The following is a 21,552-nucleotide window of genomic DNA, read 5'->3' on the forward strand; positions in this document are numbered from 1 at the left end:
AAAGAACTGGATGCAGGGAATAACTTTGATATTATATACTTGGATCTTAGAAAGGCTTTTGATACTGTTGCACATGGAAGACTGCTGCACAAATTGGAGCAGTGTGGCATTGGAGGCAAATTGCTGCTATAGATAAAGGGGTGGTTGAGGGGGAGAAGACAGAGAGTGGTAATCAATGGACACTGCTCATCGTGGACTAATGTTATTAGTGGAGTCCCTCAGGGTTCAGTGTTGGATCCATTATTGTTTTCTGTATTTATAAATGATATTGATGATGGTATATCAAGCTTAATGTCCAAGTTTGCAGATGATACAAAGGTTGGCAAGGTTGTCAAGGACACTCCTGACACTATGCTGCTGCAACAGGATCTGGAAAGGTTGAACAGATGGGCTGAGAGGTGGAAAATGAAGTTTAACATTGACAAATGTAAAGTACTACATATGGGAAACAGCAACCCCAAAGCAACGTATCAACTCTGTGGTACTACACTGATAGTGGTAGAGAATGAAAAGGACCTGGGGGTAGTTGTGCAGGCAGATATGAAGTTTTCTGAGCAGTGCTGACGGGCTGCAAGAGTAACTCATGGTGTCTTGTCAATGATATACAGGAATTTTTTTTAGCAGGGATAAGGAGGTGATTATTCCCTTGTATAAGGCTCTATACTATATACAGGTCTGGAGGCCTCATTTCAAGAATGATGTAGAGCTGCTGGAACGAGCACAGAGAAGGGCAACAAGATTAGTGAATGGAACAAAGGGGTACTCTTACGAAGAAAGAGTTAAGTTTTGCAAATTACAGTGTCTGGAGACTAGGCACCAGCGAGGTGATCTGATAGAAGTGTATAAAGCCTTGAATGGTTTGAGCATGCTCAATGCTGATGGGATTCTTCCTCTTGCTCAGAATTTATGCCCTCTCTTGCTGAGAGGGCATAAATTCAAATTGAGGAAAGACAGATGTAGGATAATTGGTTGGTGGAACAGACTTCCATCCCTTGTCGTGGAAGTTGATAGCCTAAATAAATTTAAGGCTCAGCTGGACAGGCATTTCGAACGAACGGAGGGGTGAAGTGGAAGTGGTTTTTTTTTTTTTTTTTTTTTGGCTGATGGCTGCATAAGCTTGCTTTCTTGCATCATATGCCTCTACTAATGCTAATGCTAAATACTGCATAGGGGTAGAAGTAATCCCAGAGAAACGTACGAACTGTGTGGTACTACACTTAAGGTGGTAGAAAATGAAAAAGACCTGGGAGTAATTGTGAAGTGAGATATGAAGTTTTCTGAGTAATGCAAACAAGCTGCCAAGGCACATTGCAGCGGCTGGAGACTAGGCACCTGTGAGGTGATCTGATTGAGGTGTATAAGGCCTTGAATGGGTTGAGCATGCTGAATTTTGATAGGATTCTTCCACTTGTTCAGATTACGAACCTAAGGGGGCATAAATTGAAATTGAGGAAAGACAGATGGAGAATAGATGTGCTGTTTGCTTTTAGCCAGCGGGTGTTTAATTGCTGGAACAAACTTCCATCTGTCGTTGTGGACGTTGATAGGTTAAATAAATTTAAGGAGAAATTGGACAAACATTTAGAGCGGATTGTTTTGTAATTTTTTTTTTTGGCTGATGCTGCATAAGCTCATACACTTGCTTTCTTGCATCACATTCCACTACTACTACTGAAACATTCCATTATCCATGACAATAACTTGCCCTTAATGCTACACTGCTCCAATTTGTACAGTAGTTCGTTATATGCAACAGTATCGAAATCTTTCCTGAAATCCAAGTACAGTAGTCCCCAGCTTTACAACTGGTTCACTGTACGATCAAATCACTTTACCATGGACTCTCCATAATAAAATACTGTTCACTATATGATATGTATTAAGCATAGGACATTGTGATCACATTTGTGAATTGAATTTTAATTCTATTAAATGACAATTCTAATAAGCAAAAACAGGAAGAATATTTACTTTTGTATCCACAGGATACAAAAGTAAAGATATAAAGCACAAATTTACTTTATTACCTTACCAATTAACAAAATTAAACGATATGTGAAAATTGGTAGAATATTTCCATGTTAGCATAATAAAAATAAATTTATGCTTACATATATAGCTTAATTAATACTGTAATATATACATACTACAGAAATATCAATTAGTTAGTACTAACTAATATTTCTGTTCAGTGGCTTTTTTTTTGGGTTGTAATATTTAAAACAGTAAAAAAGATAAGCAATCAATAACAAAGAACACGGCATGCACAAATTGCAACTAACAGTATACATGCAAGTGAGATATAGAGTAACAAGTTTACAAAGCTTAAAAAAATAGGAATGAAGAGAAGACTCTGAAAATTTATTTTTGTTTTCTACATGTCTGACGATTTCATGGAAAGGAAAATACATTCCACCATAATTCCACTACAGCTATCAGTATTATTGCAAATGCAATAAAATCGAGTTTACTACCCGTTTATAACAGATTGCACTAACAGAATCCCACTAAACTAGAAACTGCAAAATTGTTCTTGTTTTATGGTTGTGACTTCCAAAAATGTGCTTTTGAAAAATATCACAAAGGTGTTCAAAATTGATTATTATAACCAAGCATAGCAATTAACAGTGAAAGTGTAATGCATTTTAATGATCTGAATTGGTTTTTTGAAATTTGATTCTACTGACCAGTGATCATTACACCTACTTATTTCACTTTACGATGGGCTTACATTTGTCTCTGACCAGACCATGTGGTCCTTTCTCTCAGCCAATAGCAGCGTTTGTAAACGTGTTGGCCACGTGTTTTGTTCTTGCATCCTTTAGTTTAAGTGTTTGTTTGTTTTGTGCTTATTTTCCATAAATTTACTGTATTGAATTCTTGAATGTACAATATTGTGTAAACTGATAATATGGCCCCTAAAGAGCACAGTATGAAGAAAATTTCAATTAAAATTAAACAAGAAATAATGAAAACACATGATGATCATACTAAAATTAGTTCATTGGTGCATGAATATGGTTTTTCCCAGTCAAACATTTCTACCATAGTGAAAGAAAAAGAAAACCTTAAAAACGTTAAAGTAAGTGATGAATCTAACACAATCCAAAAAAAGGCAGAGAACTGATTGTAAAAATAGAAACGCTTTTGTTGCTGTGGATAAAAAAAGAAAGAAAAATAAATAAAGGGTGATACCGTTCCTGGAAAATACATCTACAAACGTGCAAAGCAGATTTTTAAGGACTTAAAGGCTAAAACACCTTCAACTAGTGATACCGATATGGGGAATTTAAAATCAGCAAAGATTGGTTAGACCGTTTTAGAAAAACATCCAATATTAAAAATTGTCATACGGCATGGAGAGGTTTGCAGTGCAGGCCAGGAAACAGCTGAAAACTTTAAGGTAAAGTTTCAAGAGCTCGTTGAGAAGGAGGGTTATCTTCCTCAACGTCTTTAATACAGATGAAATGGGGACCTTTTGGAAAAGAATGCAGAGTAAGCCTATGAAGAATAGGCTTACTCTGCTATTAGAGTCCAATGCCTCTGGTGATTTTAAACTTAAGCCAATGTTGGTTTACCACTCAGAAACTCCACAAGTGTTTAACTACAAAAGGTCATCAAAGGCAGGTTTGGTATCTTCTGGCAGTATAACAAGAAGGTCTGGATGACAAGACACCTCTTCAATGAATGAGTATTTGAAGTGTTTTATCCTTCAGTCAAAAGTTACTCAGAAAAGAACAAATTTCCTTTAAAGGCACTGTTAATTTCTGGATAATGCTCCAGGCCATGATCCCAAACTTGCCCGATCTCTGGAGGAGCAATTTGACTTTGTTACTGTCAAATTTCTCCCACCCAATAACCACCCCACTGCTTCAGCTGATGGATCAGCAAGTGATTGCCAACTTTAAAAAAGTTTACACGAAGAAGAAGATGCTTGCCAAGTGCTTTGAAGAGACTTCAGGAGACAGAGCCATCAACTTAAAGGAATTCTGGAAGATGAGGTTTAACATCTTAGACTGTAAAAATCATTGTCAATTCTTGGAATGAAGTTTCAGTTCAGTGCCTCAATGCAGCCTGGAAGAATTTGTGGCCTTCAGACATCCATGATTTTGAAGAATTTGAAGCTGAAGGTGTTCTAGAGCAGGAAAATTATCGCTCTTGAGATTGATGGAGTTAATTGAGAACCACAGAAGGGAGTTGACAACAGGGCTCCAGGAATTAGAGAAGTTGGGTGAGCATGACATTGGAGACGAGGAACATGAGTAGGGTGACCAAGTAGCAACAACTCAAGAAATTAAGCATGTTTGCTGCATGGGATGTTGTGAAGAAGACAGTAAGAAAAAACCTGGATACTGTAACCACTAAATCGATGACCTGCAAATATGAAGAGACTTCAGGAGACAGAGCCATCACCTTAAAGCAAAGTTGTCCTGATATCTTGATGGTAGAAGATTCCCTTTCAACTCCATCACCACACCACCATTGAAACAGCTTTTCCAGTGTAAGTTAAATGAAAATTACCATTCTTGTTTTTTACTGTTTATAACTATCATTTTAAACAACATTTTGGGATGAAGGGAAATAAGTAAAAATGTGGCACCATCAGCATTTTTTATCTTTTTTTCTTTTTAAAATTTTCATCATGTTTTACTGTTTATTCCAGTGTATAAGACATATCACAATTTTAGGGTGACTTTTTTCAGATAAAAGTTGCGTGGTATACAAGGGAAAATATGGTATTCAGTATTCTATATAAAACTAAAACAATTTCCATTATAAAGCATCACCTTTTAGAGAGATAAATAGTTTAGTTATAAAGCAAAAATTTCAACTTCTGAGGTCTTGGAACGAATTATCAAAAAACAATGTGTTATTGGGTTCACATTATGATGGTGTCTCTGGAACGAATTAATATCGTAAAGTGGGGGTCCACTGTATATGATATCAAACAAGAAATAATGAAAACACATGATGATACTAAAATTAGTTCATTAGTGCGTGAATACGGTTTTTCCCAGTCAAACATTTCTATCATAGTGAAACAAAAAGAAAACCTTAAAAAAATCAAAGTGATGAATTTAACACAATCCAAAAAAGGCAGAGAACTGATTGTAAAAATGGAAAGGCTTTTGTTGCTGTAGATAAAAAAAAAAAAAAAAAAAAAAAAAAAAGTTATTTTTTGCATCCAGTTCCTTTGTTACTGCATCATAGTATCCAATCATACTGGTCAGATAAGCTTGCCCCTTGACATACCCGTGCTGTCACTGAAATATAACTGCACTCCTGTCTAGATGGTCCTGCATTACTTTTTTAACCAGCAACACCTTAATTTTTCCTGGAACAGAAATTAAGCTAACAGATCTGTAATTACTCATGCCACTCTTTGATCCCCTTTCTGAATTTGGGATACATTTGCACATCTCCAGTCGACCGGGATCTCCCTTGAATCCAAAGATACTCTCATAATTAGGGCTAAGGGTCTGCTTACCCCCTTTGCTACTTCCCTTAATATAACTGGATAGATCCCATCCACCCCAGGTGCTTTCTTTATGTTTTGCTTCAATTTCTCTTTAATTTTACTCTTGATTATTACAAAATCATTTAGCTCCCTGTTAGGATGTGATAAACTTCTAGCATCTCCTCCATCCATAAAGAATTCCCAACGTGTGAATGTAGATGCAAAATACTTATTCAGCTTGTCAGCAACCTGAGCAAATTCGACAGTTAAATCATTGACATCAAGCAGACCAATGTTATTCAACCCCTTTCTTCTATTGTTAACATAAATAAAAAAATCTTTGCTGCTTCTTTCCAGAGACTTCTCGCAATCTGCTTTGGCTCGCCAAACCTCCTGTAATCAAGTCACAAACCTTCTTTGTGACTTGACTGCAGACTAGTTGATATCTACAATAGGTTTCTAAATTACCTGATAATGTATATGCACCCCATGCATTTTTCTTCTCTTCTCACTAGTTCATCTGACAGCTATTCTTTTTAATTTTTCAAAAACGAATGGGTTGAAAAATATTTTGGATAAACAGAGTAGTTTAATAATTTATATTGTGGTATACTGTTTTTTTATTATTATTTTTAAGAATAAATACTATGGGTCTTCAGTGAACTCTGAAACATGTCTCACTCATTCCAGTGTAATAAGCAATGGCCAAGTCATTATATGATCAACAATGGCAAAGTTTTCAAATAATAATATATAAACAATCTGTTTAACGATAACATTTAGATGTGATTGCAGGCAAAAAATTATTTTTCTGTAAGTAATTCTAGACTCATATAATGAAAATAAAGTACACAAAGTACAAGAGAAATCAAAAATGAAACCAAGTACCATCAAAATTTACACAATACCTCTTACCTGAAGTAAGATGTAGGAAATACATGCTGACCAGCTTGTGTTATTAGATTTGTAGGAACTGGCAATGGAGGAATTGTACTGCCATCTGCTGGTAAAAAAAAGGATAAGTAGTCCTCTAGGAGGCAGCAATACAGGGATGCCGATGGATTGATGGACTCAAGAACATTCTATATTAAAAAACATGATAAATAAAACCTACACTTAAAATTAGGGTACTATATTTCTCGGTGATGAAAATATTTCTAGAATGAATAAATATAAACTTCTACTGTGACAATTTTAATAAATATATACGACCTCAGCTAATATCTTTCCATCAGAAAAAACCTTAACTAACCACATATACATGACAATATATGTAGAACCTCTAGGTTTATAAAATAAGGAAATAACTTTTACATAATATACAGACCAGTAATAATCCTGAAAAACCATTAAGTGTGGGATATATTACTACTCAATATTCTAAGGACAAAGAACCATCACAAACTTATTATTTTATTATTATATATTTATTATTTTTTTTCACCATGTGTGGTACTTCATTTTTCAAAAAAATCTCCACTGCAACTGAGGCATTTATCTCATCTGTACACCAGATGTTTCATACCTTACTCAAGTCTTTCAGTTGCTTCTAGCACCACTATTTCACAGATTCCTTTACTTTATCATCCATGTGGATGAATAAAGTAAAGAAAGTGATGTTTCGGATTTACAAACTCGCATAACACATCTCTGCATTAAAACATACAATGGAAAAGAGAAGGAAGCACAAGGCACCAGAATCAGAAATAACGATAAAACATAATATTTCACTAACCTCTAAACCTACCAAAGGCCCTGAAAGGTTATGGTGCTATGCTATGCAAAACTACTAACAAACAAAACAGTACTTAGTAATTACAAATTAGTACTTGCTTACCCAACAGAAGATACAAAAGAAGTCTGGGAAGAAACTTTTCAAAGTTCAACTCACACACACAGCACCCTCTAATGAAAAGTAAATGGACCCAGAAAAATGGATAATTTATGAAAATATTAAAAAAAATGTAACCCAGTACAAAAACAAAACCACGATATTCCAACAACAACTTTCCCCCCCCCCCCACACACAGAAAAATTTTGATTCTTCTATAGAAAATTTGATATTTAGTACTATCTTCATATCTATTGGTTATTCTGGAATATCAAAGTACATTTTTCGATATATTTTATCCATTTAACTAAATACTAGTATTTTAAATATAAACTGTCCATTCTGCTGCACCCATTCCAACATAATTTTCAACAGAGGACTATGTGGAAAGGGATCTTCAGAAAATTTTCGCCCAGAAACTTCTGCCATTATTAGGTCAGTGAGTATTTCGTTGGTGGTTTGCATACACAGGACCACAGCCCTTTAGCCTTTCTTAGGTTTAGAGGTTTTTGAAATGCTAAAACTCTTTGGCTGTTTCAGACACTAGCATCTTGTGGTTCCTGACTTAACTGAGCCTGAGTATTTGAAACCCTTTTTTTTTTCCATCACATTTTAATTATATTCAATCATTTTTTTCTGGTATTTTAGCACACAACAAAGAAGTCAAGGTTGTCACAGTCACCTATGTACTTTTGAATAATTCAATAGAATACCTGGGGGTGGACAGTCTTCCAGGTACAAAAAAGCTAGGGAGTCCAAAAACTAATGGAAACTGGTATTCAGGTCACACTTGTGAAGTAAACCAAATTTTTGGTAACGTCTGGTTGCCAACCAAATACTCTGCTTCCACCTTCACAATGGTGGAACTGTTAGTAACTCTAGGTATATACTCCACTGTACAAAGTGTGAAACATTGCAGCTAGTATACTGGAAATGACCACCCAAGTGTGAACTAATATAAGCAGTGGTCAAGGTGAGACATTCACATCACACAGAGCAATGCCATGTCTTTGTGTCACCAGGCAATACTAGGTGGTAGATGACCCTCATCATCCAGTGCAATACCACTTTGTTTATTGGGGGCTTGTAGTGGACAAACCCATGTTTATTCAAAAACCACATCTCTTCCATCATGTAGCCTTTTGACATTACGATGGAAATCATGGTGAGATCCAATATTGCTTACATTTCAAGGGTATACCTCTAAAATAAGTTTTTGCAGGACGGGAACTAGATAGAATAGCATATAATCTTGCTGCCTCTACTTACTAGCGAATGGAAGAAGTTCAAATAGTTTTTAGTGTGTATGTAGGAGGCATTGTTGAGGATCAGTTACGTCAAAGAGCTGAATATATTCTTTATGTTTGCCATATCCAAAAACTTTATTAATTTGCACATGTTGCCCACCTCTACTTTACCTATTGAATGCATCACACATAGAACTTATCTGTGAAAAAAAAAAAAATCTAAACCTCTAAACAGCTTCCTCCTTCAATTCACAAATATGTGCTTTCAGTTCCAACCTCAATGATATCCATTTCTACGTACAGTCAAAATCCCAATCATTGATTGACACAACCACTACTCATCTCAGTTTTCCTAATCATTTACTCAATGATTCCTTTCACATTAAAGGTGGTACCTTGTGAATATGTTGCTGATATTCTTTCTCAGAGACTTCCTAATTTAGAATCTCCTTTTTTATCTTTATTGACACAAAATCTTCTAACCCATTCTGCCAAATGCATCTACTGCCTCTATCATTCTCCCAACTTCACCAATTGCTTGAAACTGTGACTTCCTTTCTTTTAAACAACTTTCTCCAGCGTAACTTTTCTAACGGTGAAATAATTTTCTTTTGTGATTTTAATTCACAACTCCAGCTGGCTTTGATTTTCTAGTCACATGAATGCAATAGGCCAAGAATCTGAGGCTTTTTCCAATTCCTAATGCTCTCGTTTGACTTGTTCTTTTACTACCAGAATAGCAGATAATCCTAACCAAATACCCACCATTTCTGACGAAACTAAAGCTTGTAACAATCAAAAACAATCATTATTCAATGCAAATTCGATTTGGAGTACAATAAAATTATAAAACTTGCTTCTTCTCAAAATGGTAGTTGAGCATTTTAGTCTTTTGTGCCATGTCTTTGTGTCAATATTTCCACTTCTGATACAACCAAATGGTTCCTTTGCATCCTCAACTAAAGATAAAGCCAACTTACTGGCATCATATTTTTCCTTTAACTTATGTAATGACTGTCCTGGTAAATCACTTCCTACTATACCAATACACTCTACCCAATGCCACTTGTGGTTTTCCTAGGGAAGGATGTTAGAAAAATTCTGAAACATCTTGAAGCCAAGCAAGTCCTGATCACATTTCTCCACTTGATCCCAAAATCTGTTCAGTGTCACCTTTTTACTTTCATTTTCCACTGGTGTTTGGCCTTCTGCTTAAAAATTTCCTAAAGTCCAACCATTTCCTAAAAAAAGGTGACAAATCCCTCCCATCCAATTACTGCCCTATTGCAATTCAACTCTTTCCAAAGGAATGGAGAAATCCATGAACCACCAACTCAAACTATCTAGAAACCTTCCATCTGATTAATGACTGCCAACATTGATTCTTCCAGCATTGAGCCTCGGCTTCAGATACTCATCTCTTGGTGAAACTCAAGCAGTTGCCCTTGATGCTACCAAGGCTTTTGATCACATATGGCAAAAAAGGCCTTCTAAACAATCTCCCATCATATGGATTACCAAATTTTTTTTTGCAATTAAGCATTCAGTTTTCTTTCTGGGCATTGTCTGCAAGCAACGTAGATAGCTTTCTGGCTCCTATATTCTCCACTAACATGGATGTTCCCTAAGGTTCTGTTTTTTAATCCACTATTTTCCTTTTGCATATTAATGACCTTCTTCCACCGAATGGAAACAATCCATAGTTTGTCTGATGATAATAGGCTGCATTCCACATTCCGTTTGTGCAGAACACATTCTTAAACTGTGTCCCACACAAAGCCTTCAACTTCTCAAATATCCAAAACCAATTCCTTAAATGTTGATAACCAGCTAAGTTTCCAATGGGATAAAGAAAACTTAGTTAATGTCAATCCTTCAAAAACTCATTCTTGACTTATTTCTCAAAAGAAGGAATGAGTCTATAGCTTCTATTCTGATCTTCAATGACATCCAAATTTACATACAAAATCACATATCTCTATTAGGAATAAACCCTAAATTTAAATTTCTCATGGCCTACACACATTACATATATTGCTTTCTCTGCATCCAAAAAACAAGGTTTTCCTCTTCACTCTCAGTGTTACTTTTCTTCTAAACAACTACTCACTCCACAAGCTCAAACATGCTTTAATACGGAACACTATTCTCATATCTGGGGCAGTACCCACAAAAGTTCTCTCAAGACTCTAACATCCCATTCAAATGAGAACAGTCAGGTCAATTAATAACATGTCTATTACAAAGTCTCAATTTTATCTCGTATGTATTCGGTTATGTAGCATGCTTTTTCTATTGATATTTCCACGGGCAATATTCTTCTAAATTGGCACATCTGTAACTCCCTCACTCTCTTCCAAACTAGTTAGCGTCCATTAACTGCCAAACTCAGTGAACCAACTTTTCCTATTCCTCATTTTCCCTTCAACTTCTGCTTTATTGAACAAACTTCCTTAATGCATTTTTTTCAAAAATTAAAATCTACACAGATTCAAGTCTAATGTCAACAGTCTTCTCAGTCTTCAACCCTGCATGCTCCTACATATTCCTAATACCTTTTGTGTTTGGGATTTTTATATATATATATATATATATATATATACACACTGGTGTTGAAAGAAGGTGCATCACCGCTTAAAATTGTAATTGTCATCTGAATAATGTAAGTATATGGCAATATTTCTTACAGATTGCATCAGATAAGATTGACATACGTAGGTGATGATGTAATATTGCATCAGCTGTTACTTGTAAACCTTAAGGTATAAGGTTTGTAAACCTTATACATACCATCTGCCATCGGGCTAGTCAGACCTCGGATACCTACCGTTCACGCCAACAGCGCAAGTTCATAAACTTAAGCATAGAAGCTAACTCCTTAAAGGCGAACACTCGTTCAGACGACACGACTTCTTTCGTCTTGAATCTAAGTAACAAACAACTGTCCAACGAACAGCTGAGTGTTTTATCAAACGGTATGAAATTCGCCGTTATACCATCGAAACCTCCCATCACACAGCTCGCTATGGGTATAGAAGCCAGTATTACCAACCTTCCCGAAGAAACTGCTAACGAGATCCGATTCAAGGCTGCCGCAGTCCTCCGCAACACTCGAAAAACGTGCTCAAACCTCAACCACCGCCAGCGTGCCGCCCTGTCATCTATAAGAAAAGACAACTCCATCGTTGTACTTCCTGCGGATAAAGGGCGCTGGACTGTTGTGCTGGACCGATCAGCCTACCGAGAGAAAGCCTTGGCCCTATTACTCGATCCTAACGTATATGAACCTCTACCTGATCCTCCCGTTAAAGTCTTGAAACGTCTGGAAGCAAATGTTAATAAACTCGTCCACGCATGGCTTAAAGATAAGAAGATCCCGACCGCGACTCACCATCTTCTACGTGCTACTGGCTGCCAACTACCGCAATTCTACGGATTACCAAAGATCCATAAACCGGGTATTCCTCTCAGACCTATAGTGTCTTGCTGCAGTGCCCCAACGTATGAACTGTCCAAACACATCGCGAGCCTCCTCTCGCCTCTTATAGGTAATACATCTCACACCGTTAAAAACAGCAGTGAATTCATTAACATCATTAAGGACATTTCAATCCCTGATAACTCTGTCATGGCATCATTTGACGTGGTTTCTTTATTCACCTCGATTCCCGTCCAACAGGCCGTGCACTGCGCCAGAAGGCTCCTTGAGAGCGACTTAAGCCTCCAATCCAGGACGTCACTATCCACTGATGACATCTGTACCGCCCTCAACCTATGCCTCTCTAGCAGCATCTTTACCTTTGAAGACTCACTCTACAAACAAGTACATGGCACTGCTATGGGTGCCCCTGTCAGTTCCGTAGTAGCTAACATCGCCATGGAAGATCTGGAGAAGCAGATACACCAGAACCCACCTACACCTATCACAACGTGGTGTAGATACGTCGACGATATTTTTACCATAATACCACGTGGTTCTGAAACGGTACTACTAGAATACCTCAACTCTCTATCCAATTTCATCAAGTTTACCGTAGAATCAGAGGTGGACGGTTCGCTCCCGTTTCTGGACGTGCTAGTGCATCGCGTAGGCCCACATCTAGAGACCTCAGTATACCGCAAACCCATGTGGTGCGGTCAATTCACCAACTACGGGTCCGGCCACGCTCCAAGCCATCTCAATAGCACTGCCCGCACCCTGTTCTCCAGGGCCTGGAGCCATTCCAGCACCGACACAATTAGACGTAACGAGATCTCCCGTGTGAAGGCGGACCTAACCAGATGCGGTTATCCATCCCATGTACTAAACAGATGCTTGTTACAGGCACAAGAACTTACTTCCAACCCAAGACCTCCGAAGCAAGTCGGCATGTCATCCGCCTACATTCCGTACTATCCAGGAGTGTCAGGACGTATCTCGAAGATCCTGAGAAGTTACAACATCAAATGTGTGCAATTACCAGGTAGGAACCTACGTTCACTTGTCTCCAGTGTGAAGACCCCTGTCACACCTGTCTTACGCAGCAATGTAGTGTACCGTATCACCTGTAGGGCCTGTAACAGTTGCTACGTAGGTGAGACATCGAGACGGCTCCAGGATCGCCTCACGGAACACGACAGAGCAATCCGGCTTGCCGAAACTGACCAGTCCGCGCTTGCAGAACATTTTTGGGCTACCAACCACGATCTTGACCCCAAGCGCGACTTTGAGATAGTGGACCACGCGCGACACTTTCGCCACCGCCTATGGCTAGAGTCACTAAACATAATAAACAACCTAAGGCATTAAATCGCCAGAAAGGCATGCGTATACATCCCATCCTAGAGACAACCGTTTTATTGATGGATGATCACTGGCGTAAGGCAGCACACGTCCGTGCTACAACAATGACGCATGAGTAACGTGCCACACTTTGCTTGTAATGTATTCAACTTTGTCAGTTGATAAAGGGACACGTGTTCCGAAAGCTACTGAATTTGTACTTATATTTTATTTTATACTGGGTATACTGTAAATATCTATTTGAAAATTATTAAACTATGGACCCCAGTACTCCAGGCCCATTCGTCACCAAATTTATTTTCTAAGAAATCAGTCAAAGGTTTGGATTGAGTATCTGCAAAATTAACATTGAAACCTCTGCTAAGTATCACTGGTATTCAGTCGCATTTCTTGTGAGAAAATTCTTGTTGCAATGTAGCTCCTTTACGCATCTGACTTTACTTCCTAGGAGAATTCCAGATTCGTGGGAACTTCTCAATTGTGTATAATTCCCTTCGGAAAGGCTGAGTGTTCAGGAATAACAAGCTCAGATTAATAACAACAACAAAGTTTATTTACATATATATATATACACAACATAATATACAATTGAATAAAAAAACATGTAATATGCATACAAGGTTAAGTCAAGGATACCTTGCATATCATGTAAGGAAGTAAAATGAAATGGATGAATTCAATGAAGTGTTCGATCTTTTAGTTAGGTAAAATGTAAATGACTACCGACAATATCGTTTGACCATCAGGAAGAAGGCATTCAGCTGCACAAATATCTCCAACAGGTCTAACACTTACAGATTTGCCAACAGTTTGTCGAAAAATCACTTCCATTTTTGTTCTCTGTGTTTTTGAACTTGTTCTTTTGTCAACATGGGAAGCATCTTCAGTGGCATTGCAGCTTTTATTCTTGCATACTTCTCTTAATTTCCCTCAGCTGGAGTTTTGGCCATCTTCGAAATACTTTTATAGGTATTTTTACAATTCAATAGTTAGCAAAATTCATTTGTAGATTAATATGATGTCATAATCAAAAACTACTGCAAGAGCCATTGTTTGTTGAAGTGATTGTTTTATTGTTGCGCCCTTGAATCAAAGCTGTTTAAATTTTAAGCAATGAAATGGTCTTGTGTGAAAGAACATTTTTTAATAAAATCCACATTTTATTAAAGTCTACATTTTTTTCGTTTTCCATGTTTTTGAACCCATTCTTTTCAACATGAGAGGCTTCTTCGGTGGCTTCGAAGCGTTTATTCTTGCATAATATTGCTACCCGCTGCTTACTCTACCGAATCAACGTTAGTGACTGAGTTAGACGCCTTTAGGAAGTGACGTCATTTCTGCATTTTAGTATAATCTTACTCTACTGAATCAACTACTTACCCTATTGAATCAACATTAGTAACTGAGTTAGCATCACCACTTTAGGAAGTGATGTAATTTGCGTCATTTAAAATCTAAATGGACAGCTTTCTTCTTTACCAATCAACTGCATCATTTCCGTTACAAGATAATTTTGTTAACAATCGATTTTACTCTAGTGCCGGCATAGATGTTCTCACATCAAAAATGTGCAATTTCTAAAATATTTGCAGACCTTTCTGAACCAGGACATTATCTATCCAAGGAGGATGTCTTTGTGTGTGTTAAGTGCAGAGTGTGAAGAAATTAGGCAGCAACACATCATTCTGAAGGGCGTTTATGAGAGTTTAAGGAGTAGGGTAGATGCCCTCGAAGGAATTAATATTAGGACCCATCGAGCTATCAGCTGCCCAACTCCATGCAAGGTTCACTCTTGAGCATCAGGAAATACAGCAGCAATCTTCAAGTCAGAATGAGTTTGTCCCACACGAACGAGTCATTGTCAGTGTCTATATTGTCAGGGAAAGGGAAAATATATTGAGCAAAAAGGATAGGTGGAAAAGAACAAGGGTATGTCTGCAAGGGGCAAAAGTTGATTACATTGTAGAGCATATATTTTTTAAAGGCACAAAAGATACTGTTGTATATGTGGCAACTAATGATATTAAGAGTACAAGATCTGCAGACTAACTTAACAAGTACAAGTCAATATTGAAAAAAAAACTGCTAATTAGGGTTAAAATTGAAAGTGTCTGCAGTTCTTCCAGGCAAGATAGAAGGGAGTATACGATCAATCCATTAATTGTAAATTAAGTCTCAGGGGCTAGAATACACTTAAAAAGAAAGGGTGCAAGGATATTAATTGCTGCTTTTGAAGCAGTGTTAGGTGGTCGGAAAACTGCTCGCCTGGGAAGATTAACAGGAGCAGCAGGCAGAGGTGGAAGTGATTCTTGATGGCTTCTATTGGAATGAGCCTGGAAAGCAATATGCTGAGGATTTCAAGGTGCATGTATACTTGCATGTACACCAATGCTAGGAGTATAGTAAATAAATTTGATGAATTTGAAGCGTTGGTCAAGAAATCCAAGGCAGATATTGTTGGAATATCAGAGATGTGGTGACAGATATAAAGAATGCAGAACTGGAATTTGAGGAGTACAATGAGTACAGAAAGGATTGAAATAGTGAAGATGTTACTGAAGATGTTATGGTGTTAGTTAAGAAACACAAAATCTAAGGCAAAGACCAGTTGACATTGGTAGACAGTGCAATGTCGGGACAGTTTGCTGTCACATAAGCACTGGGAAAGCAAAAATTGAGGATAGGAGTGTGTTATACGCCTAATGACTTTGATGAGTACAATGAACAACTGTACAGAGAAACAGAGTGGGCCAGTAAACCAGAATGTCTTACAATAGGGGATTTTAACTTCCCAGACTGGAAACTGTGGGTGGGTCACTCGTATACTAGTACAAGTATACGGATCTTTTGTGGATTTATTGGATGATTGTTTTCTACAACAACATGTTTGAGAGGCAACCAGAGGGAGTAATACTCTTGATCTGATTATCAGCAGTGATTATTTACACATTAAGAATCGGCAGATAAAGGAACCACTTGGTGGTAGTTATCACAGCATACTGATATGAGATTCACTCAAAGATTTAATTACCATTAAGAGTTAAGCGAAAGGTTTTTGCTTTCGAAAAGATGACTACACTTGTCACAGACTGTTTTTAAATTCTATACAGTGGGACCAACAGTAAATTCCAAATGGCAACCATTCAAGGAATTCATCCTAGAAGCCACTAGGCTTTTCATACCAACTAAGAAATACTATTCAAAATTTAGACCAAAATGGATGTCAAATGAACTAATCAGACTTGTGGCACAGAATAAAAATGCATGGAATGAATATAAATTATCAGGAAAGCAAAGAAGCCTATGGTAGATATAAATTAGTCTCTAATCAAGTCACAAAGGAGTTTGGGCAAGCAAATGCAAATTATGAGAAATCCCTGGAAAATGATGCAAAGACTTCTTTACTTTGCTAAACACTAAAAGGAAGGGAATGAATCACATTGGTAGACTTTATATCGATGGTTTGACTGTTGATGATCCTGCTCAGGCAGCTGACAAACTGAATGAGTATTTTGCATCTACCTTCACACATGAGGAATTCTATGGGAAGTAGAGGACAGAAGTTTCAAACTCTAACAGGGAACTAAATGATTTTATAATAATTTAGTTCAAGGTGGAGGAAAATTATTGGAGTTAAAATTAATAACTGACCTGTTGCGTATAGAATCTACCCACTTATATTAAAGGAGGCAGCAAAGGAAGTAAGCAAACCTTTAGCCAAAATTATGAGAACATCACTGTATTCAGGGAAGGTCCCCATGGACTGAAGATGTGTAAATGTATCTCCAATTCACAAAGGCGGATCAAAGGGTAACAAGTGATTGCAGACCTGTTAGTTTAACTTCTGTTCCGGGAGAAAATAATGGAGTCACTACTTAAAGATCATCTAGACAAGACTGCAGTTATAGTTCAGCCACAGCATTGGTCTGTGTAGGAGAGATTTTGTCTGACAAATTTGATCAGATACTACGATGCAATCACAAATGAACTGGATGCAAAAAATAATTTTAATATCATATACCTGGATTTCAGGAAAGCTTTTGATACTGTTACACATAAAAGACTGCTGTACAAACTGGAGCAGTATGGCATTAAGGGCAAGTTGTTGCTATGGATAAAGGGGTGGTTGAGTGGGAGAAGACAAAGTGTTAATCAAACGACACTATTCTTCGTGGACCAATGTCATTAGTGGAATTCTCCAGGGTTCAGGGTTGGACCAATTGTTGTTTTCGTATTTATCAATGATATTGATGAAGATATATCAGGCTTAATGTCCAAGTATGCAGACGATACAAAGGTTGGCAAGGTTGTTAATGACGGAAATGACAGTATTCTACTGCACGAGGATCTAAAAGAGTTGAGCAGATGGGATGAGAAGTAGCAAATGAAGTTTAAAATTGACAAATGCAAAGTACTGCATATGAGTAGCTGCAACCACGGAGTAACATATCAACTGTGTTGTACTACACTCAGAGTAGTGGAGAATAAAAAATACCTAGGGTAAATAGTGCAGTCAGATATGAATTTTTCTGTGCAGTGCAGACAGGCTGGCAGAGCAGCTCAAGGGGTCATGCCAATGCTATAAAGGAAATTGCTAGCAGCGATAAGGAGGTAATTATACCTTTGTATAAGGCAATGGTCAGGCCACACCTTGAGTACTGCATACAGGTCTGGAGGCTTCATTTCAGGAAGGATGCAGAGCCGCTGGAACAAGTGCAGAGAAGGGCAATAAGATTGGTGAATGAAACAAATTGTTGCTGTTACCAAGAAAAGCTTATGTTCTGCAAATTGCAGCTTATGGAGACTAAGCACCTGCGAGGTGATCTAACTGAGGTGTATAAGACCTTGAATGGTTTGAGCATGCTCAATGCTGGTGGAATTCTTCTTGCTCAAATTACTCACCTGAGGGGACATAAATTCAAATTGAGGAAAGCCAATTGCAGAATAGATCCACGGAAATTTGCCTTTAGCCAGTGGTTGGTTGATAGTTGGAACAAACCTCCATCTGTCATAGTGGAGGTCAACAACTCAAATAAGTATAAATAAAATGGTGTACTGGATTCCATTGTTTAGGGAGATTAACATTGTATATATCCAATATACAATTAATATTGAATATATAAAATATTAATCTCCCTAAACTCAAATAAGTTCAAGGCAGAACTAGACAAGCATTGGAGTAAATGGATGGATGAAGCTATATAAGCTTGTTTTCTTGCATCATATGCCTCTAGTAATGCTATATGTGGATCAGTATCCCAGTTCTTGAATACAGATAACCCTCATATAACATTGTAGTTAGGTTCCTACAAAATGTCGTGTTGTGTGAAACCCTGTTATACGGGACTAAGAAAAAGTACAAAAAAAAAAGGGAGGTTACATTCCAAAAGCTAACAAAAATACACCATTCTAGATTTCATGTGTCTTCTACTCTCTTTAAAAAATCAGTAATATGGGTTTGTTTGCTTTTGCTTAATAAATCTTTGTGAATTTCATCGTATGGAACTAAGAATTTTTTGAAGCTCCCTTTTGAACTTTGGGCTCCTTTCATTCATGAATCTGCATTCAAAAAATATGATTCTAATTGCTCAACTAACTTTATGCCTTCCCATATGCTGTTTAGTATAAAATTTGGAAGTTTAGAATTTTCATCCGCACTACCATCCTCTGAATTGATCTGGTTTTACCTCCAATACCATTTCCACCAAATCTGCTTTACCAGCCTCTTTTTCTAACAGTAATTCTTGAACGTCTTCAGTAATCACATCTTTTTTCTATTTTTTTAGGAGCATAGGCAACTAAGGCCATGTTACTCTGTGCATATTGTATATAAATTGCATGTCCTGAGGTCGATTTAATGTTTTGCTGGACAAAAAAAAAACTGAGATTTGGGGAGAAAAAAAAACATGCTACCAACTGACTCAGCCAAGTTGTAAAAAAGACCCATAAAAATTCCTTCCATCATTGACGGGATTCGAACTCAGGACTTTCCCACCCGGTGTGGGGAGAAGGGCAATTCTATCAATTGTGCTACCCACAAGGGCTTCAGTAGTCACATCATCAAACTTTCCCCTCCTACAGATGCAGCAAGCTCTACTATCGTACTGATTCCCTTTGCTTCCGGTTTAACTATAGTTCCTGAATGAACTGACTCTGGCCATACATTTTTGCACGTGCATTTAACGTTGACGGTTTTACTTCTTTCAATGATAAAGCTATGATTCTAAAACAGTCTATAATTGAGAAATGTTTCCATTACTTCAATAGATTCGGAATCAATTTTTTCCAAAACCCATTGTAACGAATTTCTGATGGAATGATTTTTAAAGGTGGATATAATGCCTTGATCAAATGGCTGAATGAAAGAAGTTATATTAACCTAGTACAACAGTGGTAAACTTCAACAATTGGATAGCCTGGTGTGCTATCCAATATCAATAAAACTTTGAAATCTAGATTTTTCCACAAGTTCAACAGCATAGTATGTAACACATGGATTTCCCAACAGAATCAAATACAGTCAGTCCTCATATAACATGTGTTTACACTACACGAATTCGATCATACACAATTTATAAATAGGGGAACGATATTGTATATAACACAAACCGAATTCGTTTATGCACGAGTCGCCATTGTGTTTACAAGAAACGGCAGTCAAACGCAGAATCACCCCAACTGAAAGCAAAACGATAGGAATGAAGAGAAGATTCCGAAAATGTATTTATGTTTTTTATATCAGTGAAGGGGAAACACATTTCATCATAATAACCTAAAAACCCACACAATTCCAGCTATCAGTATTATCGCAAATGCAATTAAATCAAGTTTCCTACCCATTTATAACAGATTCCACTAACAAAAAAGTAACCGGAAATTGTTTTTATTGTTTTATGGTAGTAACTGCGAGAAATGTGCTTTAGTAAAATGTGAGGTGTTATTGTGTGTCTCTGCCTTGCGCAGCTTTGTTTATGTGTATCAAGCGTGCCTCCTCATTTTGTAATTGTGCTTTATTCCCTAAAAATGAGTAAAATATTTAAAAGGTGTGAAAAGCGTCCTGGTGATTACTACAGATTCAGAGAGAAAAAGAAAAGCAATATCGATAGATAGAGGCGAACTGGGTCAAAAATTCTTACCTGGGAAAATTTGTAGTGGCCTCATACTAGCATTTATGGCTAAAATCACACCAACCTACACCATCTTCTGGCCTCTGGCCCACCAGGTTTCCCCCGATAAGGCTTATAGCCAGTCTGCCTCTGTCAATAGAGAAAAAAAAAAATGAAACTGTTGTGAAACACTTTGAGCGAAATGAAAGACCATGTGATATTGCACGTGTTACAGGCCTAAATGAGGCAATGCCAAGAATTAGAAAGAATACAGAGAAAATAAAAACAACTTTCACAGAACAACTCGAAGTGTAACAAAATCCATTAGCTCAAGATACAAAGAATTGGAGAAGGAACGGCTGTCATCTGTTTGGATAGAACATCAAACAAAGAACAAATTTGCTTACGATAGAAGCAAAAGCATTATCAATATTTTATTATGTAATAGTCGTAATAAAATATGTAACCATTTTATTAAGATTATTTATTGTGTTTGGTAATTTTTTGGTTCCAAATGCGTGTTCAATCTTGGGTGATCGGCACCTAACCCTATTTTTCCCATAGGGCCTGTTATTTATATTGCATGATTTTGCATTACACGAGGGTTTCTAGGAACACAACTATTGTGCTATATGAGGACTGACTGTACAGGGATTTCTCAATTTTTTTTTTTTTTTTTTTGACTAGTGAGTCAACAGTGGGGGTTCAAAAAGAATGGAAATGGTTAAAAATTACATCAAACAAAATAGCAGGGTTTCCCCATACAAAAGCTCAAAAAAAGCCTGTTACGTGAGATTTACCAAAATTCTCTAATCATGTTAGAGCGAAACCATGTTATATAAGGACCGTGTTGTGCCGAGGACAGCCACAATTCATCAATCGTGTTAGAGCGAAACAGTGTTGTAGAAGTACCATGTTATACGAGGGTTTACCTGTATATTAAATTTGGTAGATTATTTTACTCTGTTAATCAGCGAAAGCCAATTTTCCTATCTTCTGCCTTTCTTCAAATGCCTCTCAGCAAAGATAATAATAACCATTCCTTTCACTCTTAGTTAGCATTAGCTTTAGTTGAGGCATATGATGCAAGAAAGCAAGCTTATATTGCATCAGCAAAAAAAAAAAAT

The 21,552-nt window shown here is 37.2% G+C and overlaps 1 protein-coding gene across 3 annotated transcripts in view; it reads right to left on the minus strand.

Moving 5' to 3' along the window:
* LOC150076549 (sphingomyelin phosphodiesterase 4) overlaps positions 1 to 21,552 on the minus strand; it is a 324,202-nt gene that overhangs the window by 194,413 nt on the left and 108,237 nt on the right. For all 3 annotated transcript variants that reach the window (XM_090388185.1, XM_090388183.1, XM_090388184.1), the window contains exon 6: positions 6,374 to 6,540. In XM_090388185.1, the coding sequence (XP_090244311.1) occupies positions 6,374 to 6,540 (167 nt within the window). The remainder of the gene's footprint in view (positions 1 to 6,373; positions 6,541 to 21,552) is intronic.

This window comes from Mastigoproctus giganteus, chromosome 13 (genome assembly GCF_048544385.1).
Source record: "Mastigoproctus giganteus isolate SK-2022 chromosome 13, ASM4854438v1, whole genome shotgun sequence".
In the NCBI taxonomy this organism is placed as follows: Eukaryota; Metazoa; Arthropoda; class Arachnida; order Uropygi; family Thelyphonidae; genus Mastigoproctus; species Mastigoproctus giganteus.